General features: G+C 37.4%; 1 protein-coding gene across 3 annotated transcripts in view; it reads left to right on the forward strand.

Moving 5' to 3' along the window:
• LOC131043318 (protein DETOXIFICATION 44, chloroplastic) overlaps window positions 1-22,009 on the forward strand; it is a 304,646-nt gene that overhangs the window by 189,225 nt on the left and 93,412 nt on the right. For 2 of the 3 annotated variants that reach the window (XM_059207612.1, XM_057976513.2), the window contains exons 6-7: window positions 20,629-20,725; window positions 21,011-21,111. In XM_059207612.1, the coding sequence (XP_059063595.1) occupies window positions 20,629-20,725; window positions 21,011-21,111 (198 nt within the window). The remainder of the gene's footprint in view (window positions 1-20,628; window positions 20,726-21,010; window positions 21,112-22,009) is intronic. The other variant, XM_059207613.1, reaches the window with a different exon arrangement.

The following is a 22,009-nucleotide window of genomic DNA, read 5'->3' on the forward strand; positions in this document are numbered from 1 at the left end:
CTAGGAGGTGAATTCTCAAATACTATTGTCAATGGTGAATTTGGCATGAATGACCTTCCCAATGATACTTGGGGGAGTCTTGTGAAGCTTACCATTTGGTGACCAACCTTTCCATTGGTAGGAGTAGATGAGTACGATATAAAGGTAGTGGGACTCCTCATGGCATAAAAGGTACTTATTTGCACCAAACCCTTTATTTTAAAATTTGTAGCCATCTCCTTGATGAAGAAGGCTTACGAAGCATTATTAGATTAGTGCTAGCTGATAGCAATCAAATCTGCCCATAGCTAGAAAATGAATTTGTTGATTTATTAAAAATAAAGGTTAGAAGTGTATAATAGATTTGAAGAACTAGGTAGTGAAGAGATAACTTCATTTGAAGGGGCATCAAATTTGGAAACTAAAGAAGAATTCTCATTAGGTGGAAATAGAGATACTATAGAGCCAAATTTTGAACGGTTAAGGAGTTACTAGCATATATATTTAATAAATCTATATAAAATATGTCGAAAGATATCCTTCTCGAGGTGCCTATGGAACTCTTATGTGAAAAAATGATAAAAAAATAGGCACCTCGAGAAGGATATCTCTCAACATATTTTATACAGATTTTTAAAGAAATATATGCTAGTTGCATTTGTGACACATGCAAACATTAAATGAATTAGGGTTAGGGTCAAGATTAGAGTTAGAAGTATTAATTTTAGGGTTAGATTTTGTGTTGGGTTTGGGGTTAGGGTTACGGTAAGAGTTACAACACTAGTTGACCTCCAACTCTAACTTGGTTTGTAACTCTAACCCCAACTCTAACCCTAACCCTAAACTTTATCTAGAACCCTAACCCTAATTAAACTCAAACAATAATTGTAACTATTTTTGAAACCTAATCCTAACCTTGATCCCAAGCTTTATCTTAAAACCCTAAACCTAAACTTAAGCTAATTGAACCCTAATCTTGAATCCAAGCTTTATCCTAGAACCCTAAGCCTAATCCTAATTGAATCCTAACACTAAACATAACCATATATGAATCCTAAACATAACCTATCCTTAATTGAACTCTAAACTTGACCCTGATTCGAAGCTTTATCCTAAAACCCTAAGCCTAAATGAATCAATCCCTAACCCTAGAACATTAACTCTGCATGAATTGTAGTTTAACTCTAATTCTAAATGAAATGTAAACTTAACCTTAATTGAACCCTAATTTTGATCCTAATCTTTATCCTAATTTTGATCCTAATCTTTATCCTAATCTTAACCCTAACTCTAATTGATCCCTAACCCTAACCTAACATCAACCCTAACTCTAGTTGTGACCTTAACCCTTACCCTAAATAAACCCTAATTTAATCCTAACCCTAATTCTTACCCTAATTGAATCCTATTCCTAAACCTAACTAAAAACTAACCCTAACCCTACTTGAACCTTAAATGAACAATAAAACTAACCGTAGTTGAACCCTAACCCATTCTAATTCTAACCATACCATAATTTTAACCTTATTCATAATCCTAAATTCTAACACACTCTACTTGTAATGACAAACTTAATTCTAACCCTAACCCTAACTGAACACTAACCTTAACCCTTGCCTTAATTGAACCCTAATCCTAACCCTAACCTTAATTGAACAATAACCTCAATTAACCCCTAACCCTAACCCTAACCCCAACCTTTATTTTAGAACTCTAACCTTAACCCTAATTCAACCATGACTGAAATTGAACCCTACTTCTAATTAAACAACTCTAGCTTTGATCCAAGCTTTATCTTAGAACTTTAATCTTAACCCTAACTCTAATTGAATGGAAACCCAAACCCTACTTGAACTCTAACCCTAACTAAGTCCTAACTTTAATCCTTATTGAATTCTAACTCTAATTGTAATTCTAACACTAACTCTAACACTAATCCTAACCATAACCCTAATTGAACCCTAACCTAATCCTAAATAAACCCTAACTTTGATTGAATCTCTAAATTAACCCTTATTGTAATTGAATCCTAACCCTAGTTGAACTCCAACCTTAACCCTAAGATTGATCCTAAGTTTTATCCTATGACCCTAACCTTAAGCTAGCCTTAACCCTAATTGAACTACAACCCTAACCCTAATATTAATGCTAATTTGATCCTAATCCTAATCTTAACCCTAACTTTAATGCTAACCTAACTTTGACCCTAACCCTCATTGAACTTGAACCCTAACCATAATCCTAACCATTATTTAACCCTATACATAATCCTAATTTGATTGAACCCTAACCTAGACCCCTACCTTATCTCTAACCCTAATCCTAAGCTAACATTAACTTTGATTTTGAGCTTTATCCTAGAACCCCAACCCTAACCCTAATTTAACAATTGAACCTAAACCCAACCTTAACCGTAATCTTGACTTCAAGCTTTATCCTAAAACCCTAACCCTAACCCTACTTGAACCTTAATTGAATTCTACCTGTAAATAAATTGTGATCTTAGTCCTAATTGAACCCTAATTCTAACTTTAACCTTTATTCTAATTTTAATCCTAACTCTAATTGAATCCTAACCCTAACCCTAATTGAACCATAACCTCAATTGATCCCTAACTTTAACCCTTACCCCAACCCTAACCTCAACCTTGATCCCAACCTTTATCTTATTACCCTAACCCTAATCTTGACCCCAACCTTTATCTTAGAACCCTAACCCTAACCCTAACAGTAACCCTTAATCATAAACCTAATTAAACCCTAACCCTACACCTAACCTTTATTGAAACCTAACCCTAACCCTAACCATAATCCTACTTGAACCCTAATTGAACTCTTACCCTTAATGAATCAAACCCTAACCTTAATATAACCCATACCCCAATACTAAGTGAACCATAACCTCAATTGAACCAAATCCTAACTCTAGCCTTAATCACAACCCGAACCCTTAACCTAACTCTATCCCTAACCATGATTCCAAGCTTTATCCTAGAACTCTAACCCTTACCCTAACCTTAATCGAACCATAACCTTAGTTGAACCCTAACCCTAACCCAAGACTTGCTCTAAAACTATGACCTAACCCTACTTCAACCATAAACCTAATTGAACCCTAACCCTAATTGAACCCCAACTTTAACCCTAATCCCAACCCCAACTCTTATGTTGACTCGAAGCTTAACCATGATTCTGAGCTTTATCCTAGAACTCTAACCCTTACCCTAACCTTAATCGAACCATAACCTAACCCTACTTCAACCATAAACCTAATTGAACCCTAACCCTAATTGAACCCTAACTCTAACCCTAACCCCAACCCTAACCCTAATTGAACCCTAACCCTAACTCTAACGTTGACTCCAAGTTTAACCATGATTCCAAGCTTTATCCTAGAACTCTAACCCTTACCCTAACCTTTTTTGAACCATAACCTTAGTCGAACCCTAACCCTGACCCTAACCCTAACCCAAGACTTGTTCTAAAACTATGACCTAACCCTACTTCAACCATAAACCTAATTGAACCCTAACTCTAACCCCAACCCCAACCCAAACTCTAACTTTGACTCCAAGCTTTATCTTAGACCTGTTGACGTGTCTAAAATCGCATTGCTACGGTTTCATCCAGCCAACGTAGAGTAGAATGTACTCACTGAGTATCCTATCCTCTCTTGAGATATGGAAATCCCTAATGCTGTTTTTTTGTGTTTGGTCAAAGGGGATGACCTCAAGGTTTTGATTGTCAGGTCTTGACTGCGGGATTACTTAGTGGTTTGATGTGTTTTGCTGGAAACACAAAGGGGACTTATGGTGAGTTGGACAATTGTTGGATGAGTTCCCTAAAATTCTAACAGTCTCGTTATCGGTTGATTTCAGTTGGATTGATACTACTTCAGCTGGACTATGGGGGTTTCTTGGTAAAAAAAGGAAAAAAGAGGGATAGGGAAAAGAGATACAGAAAATCTAACTAATTAACCAAGATAGCATTTTCAAGAAAAAACAGACAGACACCTCCAAATAACTAGATTAAACACTATCAACTATTTAAGAACAACGTTTGTAAGAATCTAGTGCGATCTTCAAGGGAAAATAAGATTTTTCATGCTATTAAACATAGATTCAGAAATTTTATATTCATTCACTAACTGTTTAATAACCGAACTAAGCATATGAGAAGGTTCATATTAACCATGCAAAGGGAATGACAGTCAGTCAGTCCTTAATGGTATGAACAGTGAGGATTCTATCAGATGTTTATCTAAAAATGCTATAGAAAAATGAAAGACATAACAAAATAATTTAAATGGTGAAGAAGGAGACCATGCACTCACAATGAAATAGAAACAGCCTTAACTTTGCATTAATCTTGTGTAAATTTCACCAGAGCTTCAGCAACAATCCATGAACTTCTTACAAAATAAGGGAAAACCAGTCCCTTTAAATAAGCTTCCAAAAATAGATGAATGGCCAAGATTTAAACTAAACAAGTGGCCCAGATTCATCTTTACAAAAGGTACCCATACCCATAAATGGAAGGTAAATATCAGCAAGCACCCAAAAAGGGAGCAATAACTACCTAAAAAAGGTAATTAAAAAACTATCCATAATAATTCAAAAAGTGCACATGCACAAAGTTTAAAGTTTACAGTTGACTTGGCAGTCAAATATGAACTTTGCCCAAAAAGTGTTTTTTTCAAATTTAAAAGAAAAAAACACTTTTAAGAAAGCATTTTTTCCTTTACTAAAAATTCATCTTCGCCATGCAAATACTCTTTCCAAAGGTCCCGACTTGTTGCACGTTCTTCACGGACATACTCTTGGAACCTGTTGATGTGTTTTTTATGCACATGCGAACACAGAATAAAATACCTAAAGGTACCTTATCCTCTCTTGAGCAAAGTTCTCGACTACTGAAGATCTCGTTGAAGGATCAGTCGGAGTAACTCCAAGGTTTTGTTATGTAGGATCTCTACGTGTGGATAAGCACCAGTGGTATGATGTGATTTTGCTGGAATCATAAGGGGACTTACACTTGACGACCTAAACGTCTGATTTGCTTTGAATATTGCTGGAACACAGGATTTTACTAGATTAGATTTTGAAAAAAAGGAAAAGGACAAGGGTGAGGAAAGGATCTAATTCTGACACTAAGAATGTAGGAGCAATGAATAACCTTTGGTGAAATTCTAACTAAGTCTTGTTTTGACATCCCAGGACCATCTCCACAAGGTTAGTGCGATCTTCGGAGGAAAGCTTTATGATGTTCAGATCATCGCTACAGGCATAGACACCATTAGGCTGATGCATATCAATGAAGAAGCGACAATTGAAGTTGAGCTTAAGCTGAATGATTCCAGTTGACTACACAAGGCAAGTCTGCAATCAACAAACTGCTATTAGTATGGATATACAAATTTCACCATCAATCAAACACATTTCTTCCACTCATCTAATAAAACGAAATCAAAACTGAGAAGTATAAAGACCATGGAAATTGTTGAATCGACCCATAGATTTAACCATTTCTTCAATGAAGTTTTACAAGCCTTTTACAACAACATCTTGGCAACAATCCTTGCCTTCTCTTTCTATTCTACTCTAATTGCTATTCTATCAACTGACTATTCACTATTAGCTAACTATTCACCTTCTAACTACTGACTAACTATTAGCTATTGACTCCCTATTCACTAACTCTTAGCTTTCTATTCCCCTTTACAAATGAAGAGCCGGGGCTTATATAGTGCCCTCAATACCATTCAATGGCTTGGATCAATTTGAGATCAATGGCCAAGATTTTACAATGAAACCCTAATTAGGGTTTGTTACAACAAACTTAATTCTGACCAATGAAATAATTGCATTTTTTGGACACGTCTTCTCTGGAATATTCGACCAATGGATAGCTGGGGTAGGTACATCGAAGTTTGTGCCATCTCCCATGAGTCAGGTACATTGAATCTGGACATGCTGAGGTGGACCAACCCGACTGGAGGAGTGCTGACTAGGATGCCACCTTGTCTAACACTTGGTTGATGCTCAATTTGGTGATGCTTTCCTTCAAATGCTGGACTGGAAGATAGATGGAGAAGGTCGTCCTTGTTGATGCTGGATTGGAGGAGGTCATCCTTGTCCTAGCTTGATCTTCTTTGATGAGGGTCTGCCAAGTAATTGATCCTCCGACTCCGGAGCCACCATTTGATGCCTACACAAAAGATTAAAGTTAGTCTTTGAGCATCAAACCTTAAAGCATAGAATTTAGGACCTTTCAAGGGAAAGATTCAAGATATTAATTTGAAAATGTCATGATAAATCTAGAATTCTTCATTTTTCAATTAATTATGAATGAAATCAAATTCTCAAGACTTAGACCCTTTTTTTTTAAAATTGCTATGAAAATCAAAACAAGCCTTGAATAAGAACTTCAAAATGATTCTCCATACCTTCCCTTGAATGCTTAACTATAAAACCTTGGAAAATGAAGAAAGAAGACCAGATTTTGTTGGACAAGGGTTGAATTGTGGTCTTCCTTTGGATGAATTACGCCTCCATTAGCCTTCAAAAGAGCTTCACCTTCTTTAGCCTCCAACACTTAGCAAAAATTCGCCTCCAATCTACTGGATTTCGCTCCTCAATCTACTCCTCAAAATCGCACTTAGAAGGAATGAATGAATGATTTGAAATTTGAAACAACACTCCTCCTTATATAGGGCGCTCACCCTAATTCTTGTTGAGGCTGACTTGACAAAAAGGAAATAAAATGAAATAAAACCCCCTTTTTGAAGGATGGCCGACTTGGCAAATAAAGGCAAATAACAAATATTGAGTGCTCAACTTAATTTTTTCATTTTTTTGAATTAATTTCAAAGCTTTAAGGGTGGATTTTTACATTTATTTTAAGGCTTGAAAATTAATCAATTCAATTACAAAGGCCTCAAATTATGTGAACTTAATTTAACCTCCCCAAATGTCTTAATTTTAGCAAGTTTGGTGAAAATTTGGGAATATGGAGGTTTGATTGAAGCTTAATGGAGCTTCCTTTCTCCTTAGGCTTTGAAATATTCAATAGTGATGAAGGTCTAGGTTCACTTCAAGACTGGTTTGAACCCATCCAGGCTTGTTCACTTGATCAAATTGAAATTTTCTCAACCCACATTTTTGCAAATTTCCACGACTTTGTCTTCACAATTTTGCAATTTGCCTTGGACCTAATCAATCAAGGTTGAATGATAGGTTTTTTGATGATTTCGCCCTGGACCCTCTGGAAGGGTCAGGAGCGATTTTTTCATTTTAAGCTTACTCCTTCACCATTTTGTCTTGAATCCCTCACTCAAAGTTAGGCAATGGTTTTCCTCATTTACTCCATCCAAACTTGGTCTGTTTTTGCAAGGCAAAATAGGGGATTTGGAAATTTCGCCCTGGACCCTCTGGAAGGGTCAGGAGCGAAATTCTTTCTTGGCTTCAAAATTTTCATTTTTAACAATCCAATTTCACTTCAAGGCAATTCAAAAGTCTCCTCAAACCCATGCTTAAGTTTAGCTTTGCCCAAACTTTGGAAGAAAAGATAGGTTTTAGAATTTTCGCCCAGGACCCTCTGGAAGGGTCAGGAGCGAAAATTAGGTTTAAAGCAAAATCCTTCATTCTTCAAAGTTGAAACTTCTTCAGGAGGCAAAAACAAGCTATTCTTCTTCCATTCATGCCTATGCTTTGACCTTTTTCATTGCAACATGAGAGCTATTGGGAATTTCGCTCTGGACCCCTTGGAAGGGTCAAGAGCGAAATTCACCATTTTGTCCAAAAATCTTCATTTCGCATGCTTCCAAATCTTTAAATGATGTCCAATCTTCACTCCAAGAGACCTTGCACATCACAATTTAGCCAAAATTAGTGAAAAATAAGCTCAAATAAGATTTTCGCTCTGGACCCTTTGGAAGGGTCAGGAGCGAAATCTTCATTCCAGGCTAAATTGCTCAGTGTTCAACTTTCAAACCACTTCACAAGGCAAAATTAGATCATTTTCCAAGTTAGGAACAAGGTTTCAAGCTCAAACAAGGTGGCAAATGAAGTTTATGATGAATTTCGCTCTGGACCCTTTGGAAGGGTCAGGAGCGAAATTCCTCTTCCAGGCTAGAATCCATCATTTTTCAAGGTTTTCAAACATTTCCAAAGTCCAAACATGTCCACTTTTCCCTTCAAAATGTCTTGCAAATCAAAATTTGGTCAAATAAGGCAAGAAATGAATCCTAGGTTGATTTTCGCTTTGGACCCTCTGGAAGGGTCAGGAGCGAAATTCGCTTTGGACCCTGTGGAAGGGGTCAGGAACGAAATTTGACATTTTTAGACTCTCCGTCAGGATAATTTTATGGAATATAACATTTAAGTATAAGTACTTTAAGTTATATTCCATATATACTTTCAGGATGTCTGAGAGTGGTTTCAGAACTCCAGGAGTTATATTGCAAAATCTAGTTTTTGGAGGATTCTTCAGTTTTCCAGACTTAGTCAAATTTCAGGATCAGGACATTCCAGACTTAGCCAAATTTCAGGATCAGGACATTCCAGACTTAGTCACTCACCAACTTGACCTAACTCAAGCAGAACCTGCTATCTAGGTGATCCCCCTGGCGACACTCGAAAGCTAAAGGCTAACAGACAAAACCCTAAAAGACCTAGAAAACAAACCCTAGAAAGCAAAAAGCAGGGGTCCCCATTTGCAATGGGGCGATGTGTGAATACGTCACAACAAAACCTAATGCACAATTGGAACAGCACCGTGAACTGAGGCATAGGGGGATGACGTATTTTATACTGCATGCCTTCCAGATGACAATCTATGTGTTTTAAACCATCCTGCCAGCTGGACCGATTAACCTCAAAGCGCAAAATGTTTGAATGTAATTTACCGGCAAAATTCAGGTCCTCAGTGGAGTAGGCGATCTTATTTGCTCTCAATCTTTCCTCCCTGTCCGGTTGCACTACGTCATCGGACAGATCATTCTTCCAACCGAAAACCATTGATCGGAGGATTATCTTGCCGAGTTCCTCCAAGTTCTTCAAAATTTGGTCGCATTCTGCCTGTTCTTTGTTAATGGTTTCTCTTGTCTCCCTCTTCATAGTAATGGTCTAATACCATTCTTTAAAAATGTTGATGTCGTGGGGGTCCAAGATGGCGGGCAATGTAGGAATCTGTGCTTGGGTCCAAAAAAGGGCTCTTACGAGAGGAAAAGTTGTAGTGACTACTTCATGAACTTTGAGGCACTCCCGCTTTACCTCGAGCAGCTTGACCAAAATGGTCTCTCGGTAGTGGGCCATTTCCTTTACCTCTTCAATGATTTGTTCTCCCCTCTCTTTGCTTCGCATCCATTCCTTGACGGCCTTGGCGGTATCTCGTACTCCCTCAAATTCTGTGGTGGTCCTTTTCGCAAATGCTGTAGGGGGAAAATGGGATTCAGGAGCATTATGCAATGGTCTCAGGAGTTGGTCAATGTATCCCTCGGCTTGCTTAGCACGAGCTTGATACATGTCCTTTTGAGCCGTTATCTCTTCGAGTTGTCTGAGCATGTTTTGCGCAGAGTCTTTGAATTCCTCCCTTTTCTGCTCCTTAGTGGCTCGTCTGATGGGGACAGTAGTGATGCTATAGTCAGCCAGTGTAACTTGATCTGTTGGCTTATTGGCAGGCGGGGTGGCGATATGAAGGGTACGGTTCCTTTGCTCGTCTTTGGTTATCCGGGAATATGCCTTAGGCTTTTTCTTCCCTTGGACTTGGCTTCGCCTATGCACGAGAAGATGTCTTCCAAGTCGATGGGTGGCTTGGTGGCTGCCTTGTGTTGAGCTCGAGCAACTAACCAATCTTGAGGTATGGTCTGGGTTGATGCTATGGTTAAATTTGCACTCTACTCCTTAATTTTTTCAGCCGGCTCATTGCATATTTGCAGTTGCTCCGTTATAGGAGGAGTGGAGGAAGTGTCAAGTCCTTTGCTCGTAGTTGAATTCTCTCCTACTTCACTGAACAATTGTCTGGTATCTTCATGTGATGGTTGTTCTTTAGTCTTTTCAGGCTCGCGGGTCTCATCTGTCCTTTGCTCTCCTTCAATAGTGGAGTCATCCTTGGTAGTACTATGCAGCTGCAATTCATGGCGGCTCTGCTGGGTGGGTTCATGCATCTCCAGCCCTTGAATGGATGGAATCTCTCCTTCCTCAACTTGATTCTCAAGTTCGGCGTATTCAATGGCTCTTACCTCTGTATTTTGCTTGTCTTGCTCAGGATGATCATCAACTCCGAATGCGTCAATATCGCTCTGGGAAGGCGAAGCAGGTATATAATCTAGTTCAACTACATCATCAGATGAACTGGGGTCTTTTGATGATGAAGTGACCTCTGGTCTCCTAATAGAAATCTTCTCCCTTTTTGTTCTCTTAGATGTCCGAGTTCCTCTGCTGGCTTTAGCCTTCTTCCTTTTCTCGGGCTTTTCAACCTCTTCCTTAGGTGCACTGGAGGTTCCCTCATCTTCAGAGGACTGAGAATCAAGGCTACCCATCATTTGGTAGGTGAATTGGACTCCCTCATGAATTAAACGCTCAATTTGTTGGTGTAACCACTGATCGGTGTACCTTCCTGGGGCTGCCATAACCGCCTCAAAATCAGTGATTGGATCCTGTGACCAATCGATGCCTGGCAAAAGGTGTCTTACTACCTCAAATTCTCGGACCTGTAGGCAATTCCCTGAATCCGTTAGCTGATTCGGGACCCGACGGTATTCATAGAGTCGCATTTGCTGCACACTCAGCCTTGAATATTCGTGCCGTCGGACCTCATAGTCATCAGAGCAGTTCTTCCAATAATCTTCAACTGACTCCTTTGCTCTGTATCGCCTACCATAGGCTCTCTTTGCCAGATTGTCGTGATCAAGGCATTTCCTTGGGAAATGCTCTTGTAGGCCATAGGAGGCTAGCTCTGCAAGGGATTCTTCTGCATGGGCTGGATTCTTCAGATGGACATCGAGGTTACCTATGATTATTGGGAAGGCGAATCCGGATTGCTTCTTATCTTTGAGTAAATTGTTCACCGGACGTGACTGCCTTGCGACTTCCAGAAGAACTATTTGTCGGTTAGGTATCGCGGAAGTCGAAAAGAAGCGCCTTCAAAGCCAGCTATTCGGATGTAGGAGAATCTTGGGAACTGGATAAACCAGGCGCCATACCTCTGTACCAGAATGGTAGCTTGCTCTGAGAGCCTTCTGTGTAGTCCTCCTTGCATCAGCCTGACCATGCGCATTGTGAAAGCGTCATTGACACGCTCATACTGACCAACTGCATAGGCAGGGCTGTTCTTTTCCCTTTGAGCTATGTCTTGATAGTGTAGCTGTGGATAACAATCATATACCTTCACCTGATTGGGCCCATTCCCAATTTCACCCTTCATGATCAAACCTGGCAGTAGCTGGTTTCTGGCGAACATGTAGACTAGATAGGATGTCATAGTAAAGTACTTTTTTGCTTCAAGTTCGATCAATTGGGTATGGATGTTGTCACTGATGATCTGGGCCCAATCAAATTTGGATTTCCGAGCGAAGACCTGTTCTGTAAAGTAGAACATCCACTCTTCAAAGTAGTTGGATTGGGGGAGTCCCATAACCTTGCTGAGCAATGTGACCATATCTCCATGCTCGGTGTGAAAGTCACTCCTGGGGGTCTTTTTCCCAATCCTGATGGTTGGAGGTCTTCTCTCCCTGTACCACTCCTCATTTATCAATGTTTTGCATTTGGCAAGGTTCATATCATATGCCACCTGTGCTTCATCTATAGTTGTTGCTATGGGGTTGTTCAGGAAGGGGATGTCAAAGGCGTCGCCAATGGCTTCAGGAGTGAAGTTAGCGAGGACCATATTCTCGAGGAGCACCAATCTGGTGTTTGGTTGGTAATGCCGGGCAGCCTCTAGTACCAGTTCATAGTTTTCCACTGAAGGGGGAAATCCTGCTGCCTGAGCGATGCCACTTTCCATCATCCGCCTAGGCCTGCCATAGGCATTAGGGGAGAAAACTCGGTCTTTGAAATCTTGAATATCAATGTGCCCCAGGTCAGTATCTCCTATATTTTCCCACACACTCTTAACTTTTGATTCCCTCAATCCTCCTCTTTGATATTGATATTTCATCTTTTCGACTCTACGAGGGATATCTGACTTGGATGCTCGTGACGTTTCGGCTGCACCAGGTGTCTTTGATGATTCTACCACCGATTTAGGCACTTATCAATCTATCTTTAATACTGAATTAACATAATCATAATTTTCATCTAATAAAAAGGATACGAATGCCATATGAAAGTATGTCCTTAGGCGGCCGTGAAGCTCGCCCTCTTGGAACCGCTTGGTTCCAAGCCCTCTAGGAAATCGAAGATGAGTTCGAATCCTGTCTTGGGTGTAACCTCTTACACCGAAGCCATCCAAGGAAGACCCTTGTCTATTCCTTGCCTTGGGTGATGCCTTCATCATCCAAGTCCTCAGAGGGGATCGGCCAAATCCGTCTATTCATGGTTGAGTTTAATCAACCAAGCCATATATATGCATATCAGTTTTCAGTATATATACTGCCCTAGGGATTATCATAATCCCTCGCTTAGACTAAGTGAGTTTCCTCCCTATAGCCTCCATCATATAATCACATTTATAATACATTTTTGCATTTGATTACTATTTTCCATTCTATAATTCACATTTACATTTTCCTGATTTAACATGTATTCCCTAACACATTTTCATAAAAATGTTCATTAACTAATATTCACATTTATTTATTACGTATATTCCTAATTGTTCATTAATATGTATTCATTAACATATATTTTCACATATCCATTGAGCATATGTTACACATATTCCTAAAAACCATTCCTTAATATAAAAATATCCATTAACATATATTAAATATACATTAATTATATTTATTAACATATATATTAAATTATCCATTCATTAATATATATATATAAATATTAATTACTTGTATTTGTTAACATATACATTAAATAAGTATTAATTATATTTATTAACGTATATAATTAAATGTTCATTATTTATATTTGTTAATATATAACATGAAGTGTTCATTCATTACTTACTTGACCTCTTCCTCTTTCCACACAGCAGACCCCTTATGCTCCCCTGATTTTCCCTTATTTCCTTTCCTTTATATCTCTCAATTTGAGGGAGAGGTCACACCTCTTCATCATGTATGCCCTTTGGCAAGAGACACACCCTTTGAAAGAGTGCAACTCTTCATTATTTCTACCATTTGAAAGGGACACAACCTTTCATAATCAAATCTGCACTTATTATTTAAATCAGATCTGCAATTTTCCTTACCAAATTATCCCCCCCTCAAATGAGGTTTTCTTCTCCCTTTTATATATCATTGTTGAGGGAGTCACAACTTTTCCTTTCATGTCTTTTGACTTTTCATTAACTTAATTAATTTTTAATTAATCATATTTAATTATATCATTTTATATTTTAATTTTATTATTATCATTTATTATTAAATTCTATTTCAAAGTGGGGATATTATTATAATTTATTATTAAATTCTATTTCAAAGTGGGGATATTATTATCATTTATTATTAAATTCTATTTCAAAGTGGGGATATTACAATGGGCCAACTGGCAGTCCCATCTTTAAAATCTAGGGATACTCCTAGAAACTAGGAAACACACCCAATCTTCTTGAAACTGAAACCATGGTATGGTCCCGTGGAACCTCAAATATGGAAACTGCCACAACCTCCTAAAAAGTAGGGAATCGCCCTAAAAAGTAGGAACCTCTCTCCAAACACCTGTAATTGCTCAAAAGGATGCTGCTCTACTCCTTGGTCCCCAGGTGGTCATTCAGTCAACTTCCAGTTCTCCCTAAAAAATAGGAACTATCGTCTGAAGGTCCAAAATGGCTCACAGAGCCCCTGCAAAGCTCCATGACCCTCAAAATGAGTCCCCTAACCATGTCATTGACCTACGGGAACTCGAATGGTAGGTCAACCCCTGCTCATCTCATGTCACCTAGAAAAGGGGACATTACATAACTGAAAAGTCTAAATTTACCTCCTAATTTTGTAGGTTTGCAAAGGAGAGTATTACAAAACTTAATTCTATAGCACAACTTGGCAAATTCGACAACTGAACTAATTGAAGACAAATATATTACTTAACCTATACCACAAAAAAAGAAAAAAAAACCTGTTGCACTACATTTCCGGCAATATGAGTACATCAGATAAATACTGTGCCTGCACTACAATCTCCAAAACACAAACCTAAAAATATATTCTTTTCCTCTGCTAATTAAATGTTGCAAATTTTATTTGCCACCACGTTTGTGACTCAAACAGATGAGAAAATTGGGGGCTGCCTCCACCATTGCTTGCCCTAGCCCATGTGTGCTGCAAAATCCATGCTGGGGAGGGCCTATAGGTACCAGGTGTGATATGCATTTGGTTGGAGTAGCAACCAATCCCACCAATTTGCAAAATACAAGCACAGACTTTTGGAAGCTCAAACGCCTTACCATGCCTTATTGTCCATTGCAGCCAAGAAGAAACCACCAACAAGATGTCTATTTCAACCACAGATTGTTATTGTTTACACATGCTCGCACTAGCATTGTAGGAACGCCTCTCGACATAACAATCATTCTTCGAGGATGAAACATCTCCCTTAAAGGGATTTTCAATGGCAAAAATGGAAGATTATGAAGCATTTCATCTTGGTTGCAACTATGTGGAAATCATGTGAATTGAACCAACCAAAGCTCAAGAGAGTAAAGAAGGCACAATAAAATTTAGTAAAGTGGAAAAATTATTTTATTTAAATTTGATTAAAAACTATTGGCTATTGCCTTAAGGAATGCTATAAGGGCCTCATCCTTGTTTATCAAATCATCAAAATCAGAAATTTCAAAACTTGTGTCTGACACTGTTTTACTTAACAATGCATCTACTTGTGACAATCTAAAACAATGCCTGTCATATGGATCCTGAAGATTTCATCTCAACAACAGATCTTGCTATATAGTCTGTTACTGTACAATATGCAACATACTTATTGAATTTATCTGTTGTATGTCACATTGAAGTTTACACAACCTCAAGCATATAAACTTTGGTGGGTCTTAGTGCATGGCCATCCTCTAGAGTTTGAACAAATTGTACCGTCATACTCTATCATACAATAGCCTGCAAATCCTACCATATGGTCAATTGCAGCAATTTAACACCCCAACTTCTGGGTGAAATTAGAAAAATTCAAGTTAAAAATAATTTAACGTATTTGACATTAAATGGTGCACCCAGCATACAAACAACATGAAAAACCATATGACCCTTCTATACAAAAAATTCTACAACACTAGGGCATGTGTAATCAAAAAATTGTCTAACTATACAATCAAATTTCTCTTCAATTTGTACCCATGTACCCCCACCTGCTGCACTTGCTACCATAACTCCCATACACACCTTTGCATACCCCACCATATGACTAATGCAAATAAATGGTCTGCAACTGAATGGTCCTTTGTAGTCATGAAATCAACTATGCAAAACAATTTTACAAAAGTACTAACCTCAAAATATCATTTGTACTAGCCCCTGGATCCCATTGTATGGTCATTGGAATTAGAATCGACTTATGACACTAATTTGTGTGAATCTGAAAATTTCTCTACCATATGGCCTGTAGCTATTTTGATGAGTGCAGAACAATGGACTAGCATTTTATCTGCTGTAAGGCATATGACAGCAGCAATTGTCATACTCACTGTACCCTCCACACACCCAACAAAGTTGCAGTCAATTGCATAGTCTGCAGATTCTGCTGTACAATTTGTCCCCTTCATATGCTTGACAGATTTGCAAATATAATCTGCAGATCCTGCCATACATTTTGGAGCAACTGTCAAGCACTTCCAGTTGGCTATAAGTTATTTGTCGTATGGACTTTTTCTTATGTCATACAGTCCTTGGTAAGCATGAAAAACATTGAAAAATCTTTTGGGCGGTCAGTTAGTTCCATGATATACTGATAGTTTGGATGCTGGAAGGGAATCAATTGTTTGTACAGTCTGATTGAATCCACTAAGTTGTACAACCATTGGATTACACATTCAATATACCTTGCACAAAATCCTAGGTGCAATGAACAATGTGCAATCAATAAGTTTCCTTTTCTTTATTTACAGCTGAAGAAAGAGTTGCATTTTAAAATTAGCTGAGCAGGAAAATCAACATCACCAGGGTCTCAGTAAGTTATTTGTCACATAACATTCTGGTTTTTTTAAGGTTGTTGTGGCTGCAAAGGTTACAATTCAGCAAGTTGCATGGACATCCTCCTCTACAAGAAGCGCAAAGACCTAGACAATTGCTCTGAATAAAACAAGTTGATTTCTCTCTTTTATTGTCAGCTAGGAAACCAACTTTTCTTTTTGAGGGGCATAATGCAGTTAACATAATTAGAACTTATTATACTTTATCAATACTTGTGTAGGTAACTTATTTTGTGAGTTCATTGTTGGCTTTGGGTGGTTTGGTTTGTTTTTTGTTTATTTTGCCTTGGGGTATCCCCGCAACCCAGCTTAGTGACCCAACCACACCTTTCCTCGGGATTACTTTTTATGCTGAGTTTTGGGGTACGGGTGGGGTGAGATGGGGTGAGACTAGTCCTCAAGGGCCAACTACACGGGCTCGAACAACACGGCCAACATTTAAACATGGCCAGCGAGAGTTGAACCTTGGACCTACATGGGAAGAACCCAAAGCCTTAGCACAACTTTGCCAACTGCTCGAGCTAATGGGTGAACTCACTTTGGGTGGTTTATTAATGAATGATTGTAAGTGGTTACCAATGGTCATGGTCAACTGACAATTGTTCGGCCCTTGAAGGTGTCTGTTTCATGGAAAATCCTCCCTGATCTACATATATTGTAATTGAACAGTGTTGGTTGAAAATTTTGTACACTTGGGGAAATATACAAAATTGTGGTTTCAACCACAGTGTGTGAGTAAAACTCTCCTAATTAAGGGAAGGCTCCCCCTATCTAACTACAACTTTAAAAATAAAATAGGATGGGACAACAGTCTTTCTTCTTCTTTCAAGAAAGCCAATATCTTTTTCTCTTCATAGAAAAGTGATAGCTATTTGATATAAAACAGCAGTAACAACTTTCGAAATGAAATGAGAGAAAGGAAATGAAGTTTCTTGAAAGCTCAAAGACTTCCGTCACTTCCTTCGGGACGGGACAGCAATATCAAGCTCAAAGATTTGATTATGTGAAGTCCTATCTACCCTTTTCTATACTAATGCTATCAAGAACAAATTATAACAGCTCAAAGACTGCAATATCTTAGTCTTTTCTACATAAAACAGTGGGAAGTAGTATAAGTTCAAAGACTCACAGCTATTTCTCACAAAATCTGCTCCTAAATTCTCTTAAGAACAAGTGAAAGCACAAAGACTTACAACTTCTCTCAACAGAATATTCATTTTAATCTATATTAACCTCAAATACTTGCAGCACAAAGACTGCAAATCAAATTCGATTAAGTTCTTTGAAGAAACACTTGCAAGAAAGTTAATATGGACACAAACTCAAGAATGTAGCACAAAGACTCAAAGCTTGAGCAATTTCCTTATATTTCTTTCAATTCTTGAATTTACACATGAAAGCTCAAAGATTTCTTTGCTGTAAATTTGGCAGAGTTTTTGCTTGCTTTCCAAAAAGATAAAAATTACAATAGACCCCCTCAAGTATTTGTACGAGAGGAGTCATGAGAAAAAGGTGGGAGGATCCCAACTAACTTGAGAAATTCTCTAACCACCAAGACTTATTCAATAACCAACTCTGACTTATTCCAACTACAGTCCTAATTGAACACAACTTGTAGTTGCTTTACATGTAATTACAAAAGTGCAAGTAATGAGTTAACTTGCAATTACAAAGTTATTTTTTTTTTACATGTAACTTATCAAAACAAAATTACAAATGCATAACTAAAACTATTCCATGTGTCTAAAGACACAACTCTAACTGCATCATCCTTTGTCTGTGATGATCTTCATGTCGCTTCAGGATGCTAGAATTTGAAGTATTCTGGATTGGTAAAGACATCTTGAATCGGAACGGGAACTTGCATCCTTGTCTTCTTGCTTGGGGTAGTACTATCTTTTCAGGAGGGAAAGGGTTGCCTTCCTCTTTTCATGTCATGGCCATCTTTGTCTTGAAAGCATTTTATGCTCTCAACCATGAATTGTTGTTGTATCTCTTCTTTGTATCATCCTCCAATCTTGAAATCTGCTTGCAAAATAAGGCCCATGCCTTAATCCATTGATTTGGTAGATCGTGTGTGCAAACTAGACTGACAAGGGAAGAGATAAATTGATGCAAAAATGGACTCACAAGTGAATTTCGGGTTTTGGAAGCTGCATTACATGTGTGGGAAAAACAAGAGCATTAACTTGCAATTGTGGGGAGCAAACATGCAACTTCATATGTGTAATGGGTAACTACAAGTTTGCACTTGTAATTGGACCTTTAAAACTTATTTTCAAGTGTTTTTTGAGTGCATTTAGGACCAATTTCGAGTTCTGGATGGCTGATTGCAGGTAGACTTTAAATGGCATAAATGAATGAAGGTGTGAAATGAGTGGATGAAATGGTGGGAATGGTATGTACAGATGATGGCAATGAACATGGATGAAAATGGAAGGATTTTGGGAAGATCAATTATTTCCATTCAACTTGTAATCGGGATTTAAAATCCTGAATACAAGTAAAGAGGGAAAATGGGGAAGAACAATGCAATTCAAAAATTTCTTTTCAAAGGGGAAAATCTCTCTCACAAAAACCGATTTTAGGCAAGAACAAAACAAAACATATAACTATCATGAAGAGAAAGAATCTCTTATAGACAAAAGAAGAAGATTCAAACCCTAGCCACGTTTTCTAAAAAAAACGCCAATTGTATGAAAATGCCATTAAAAGCATGAAGAATCGGTCAAGTAAAGCACCCCACCTCCACGTCTAGGCAAGACAAGCCAAAATGATTTAGGAAAGACAAGATTCGTGGCATTTTTCAAAAACGTGTTTGTTGTTAAAACCCCATAAAACCAGCGATAAAGTCTTTCAAATGGCATGAAAAGAGTTAGAAAATGCATGAAAATAGCAAGGAATCCAAAACGCCTTCCTCCTCCTTGAATTTCTCCACAATTGGAAATCTTTAACAAAATTCTCCAATATTGCTGGTCGGGTTTTTGGGAAAGAACAAGTTTAAAATTGCATGCAATAAGGAAAATCGGGTTTTTGAGAGCAAACAACAAGTTTAAAATGTTACTTTTCTCTCAACAAGGCAAAATCGGGTTTTAAAAATGCAATTACAAGTTTAAAATTCCCCAATTTGCACTTTATGGAGAAAATCAGGTTTTTTGGGCAAAATAGCAAGTTTAAAATGCCACTTTTTTTCATTTCTAGACAAAATCGGGTTTTAGAGATAGATGTGCAAGTTACAAATTACTTGTAAAGGGAAAATAAAATCCCTTCTACAAGTTTTAATAACTTAACACATGTAATAGGGGTTTAAAATCCCCATTACAAGCAAAAGACATTAAAATAGGGGTTTTAAAAAAGAATTACAAGTTAACTTGTAACTTATCCAAAAAATCCCTATTATGACTTAAAAAACCAAAAAGCATCGAGGGGGAAATAAAAAGCAAGTTACAAGTTCTTTTTTCAATAAAGTGCACTTGTAATTAGCCAAAAATTTCCCTACAAAGACCAAAACAAAGGAAATCATTAAAACTTGCAATTCAAGGAAAAATTTCCACCTACAGTTAGGGAGAAAAAACCCGAAATTGAAGGAAAGACATAGCAAACGAACCCAGAATGCGACGAAATTCAAAACACAGTTCGAGGATTGACTGAGGATTAAGCCAGTCCAAGGATTAGGTGAAATTATGCCTCAGGAAGCGTGCCACAGAGTAAAATTTTCATTTTTTGACAAAAATTTTATATAATGGTCCTTCATTTTTTAAAACAAAAATGTGGACAACAAACAGTACCCTCATTAAAGCATTTACTGTTTATTCTTATACAATCAATTTGGTATGCACAGTCTTTTATTAAATTATTTGTATAAGGTTGCAATTGGTAGTGTAACTAGATAGCAGTAAACATGGACTTTCTTATTATGTTGGCCAGTTATCTCAACTCTGGCCTGCTCAACATCTTATGTTTCCATTCTATCTTTCAGTCTGTGTGTCTCTTCATTTTCTACACATTTATTATAGTATAGTAAATGAAATGAATGGCAAATCCATTTAATATTCTGCAGTATAGGCCTTACAAAGATCTGAATTCTTCTATCAAAACTATTTTCTGGTGTCATTATTTCAAAGTATCAGTAATGCATATACATATTTACGAGCATGGAGTCATATAATCTTGTTAAATTTAGGATTCAAAATAATCCTAAACTATATGGTTTGCCATTTCTGTATGACCTGTTATATTTCCACCTCATGTTTATTTGTATTCGATGTGGTTTTAAATAAGATATTGATTTTAATCATTGTGCCAACTAAAAATGTGATATAATTTATGAACCAGGAGCTGGAAATATTTTGAATACATTATTGGATCCCATTGCTATGTTTACTCTTGGCTTTGGCATCAGCGGTGCAGCTGTTACTACTGCTTTATCTGAGTAAGGGAGGAATTCAATCAACTATGCATATCCATATTCCGTCTTATATTTCCTTGTTTATATAATATATACTACACGATAGACATCCCACATAATCTGTAAACCTAACTGAAGTTGGAATTTATCAGGCTTATATGTGCGGCACTGGTTTCAATCATTTTGATTTTTATTGCAATTTTACACTATAATTGGGATTGTTCTTTCCATGCAGTCTTTGGTTTGTTCTACAAAATATTTTCCATAAATAATCTGAAGTGATTTTGTTTTTGAGAATATAAATGACAGGTATTTTATTGCCTTTATGCTTCTGTGGAACTTGAATAAGGAGATGGATCTTCTACCCTCAAATATGGAAGAGCTACGGTTTGATCGTTACGTAAAATCTGGTAAATTTGCTTTCTTGACTGTGTGACCTTTGTGCAACTTCATCTTTCAGATTGTCTCCATCAACTACTTTTGCTTAATACTGTGATTGTTTCAATAAAGAAAACTAGCTATTGTGTATCCTGGATTTTTCCTCTGCAAACTTGAGGAATTTCAATGGTCCCTGGATTTTTTTAAGTTATTTATGCCTGCAAGGTTGTATCTAAATGACATTACTGCATGGAAAGACTTCAGTTTAGTATGATAATCATATTTCTTAATTTGTTGATTTTTTTTTTCTTGATTGCATTGAGATATAAAATATTACAGTTTAAATCCCATCTTCTCAGGACCATTGGGTTATCAATATTATAGGATGCCCTTTGGATTGATAAACTCCCTATTAAGTATTCTATAGTTGGGATTGAACGGAAGTCTGATAAATAAAATAATTAATCTTCCATCTTAAGAACTCTAAGGTTACGTTCCTGTTACACGTGCAATGATATAATGATTATAAAACTATGCGTATAAATAATATATTAACAAATAATAATAAAATCATATCAGTAATTAAATAAAGGGTGGTGACTTTCTAAATTGTTCTCCCTAGTTCTATTAAATTAGTAGAGTTTGTGGAGGAAAGAGAAAAGAAAAAAACAATATATGTATATTCCTGATCATGATAGATACTTTGAATCTCCAATTCTTTCTGAAGTTCAATTCTGCTATAGTAATTGGAACCTCTCTAACTGTTTAATGGGCTATGCTGCCAAATTGTTGCATACCTATTTTCCGGACTACCATGAACCAACAAACACAATATAAATATTAAATAGGCATGCTACAATTCGGTAGCATAGCTCATTAAACTGTTAGAGAGGTTTCAATCATTATCGCAGAACTGAGCTTGAGAAAGAA

Source organism: Cryptomeria japonica, chromosome 7 (assembly GCF_030272615.1).
Source record: "Cryptomeria japonica chromosome 7, Sugi_1.0, whole genome shotgun sequence".
NCBI lineage: Eukaryota > Viridiplantae > Streptophyta > Pinopsida > Cupressales > Cupressaceae > Cryptomeria > Cryptomeria japonica.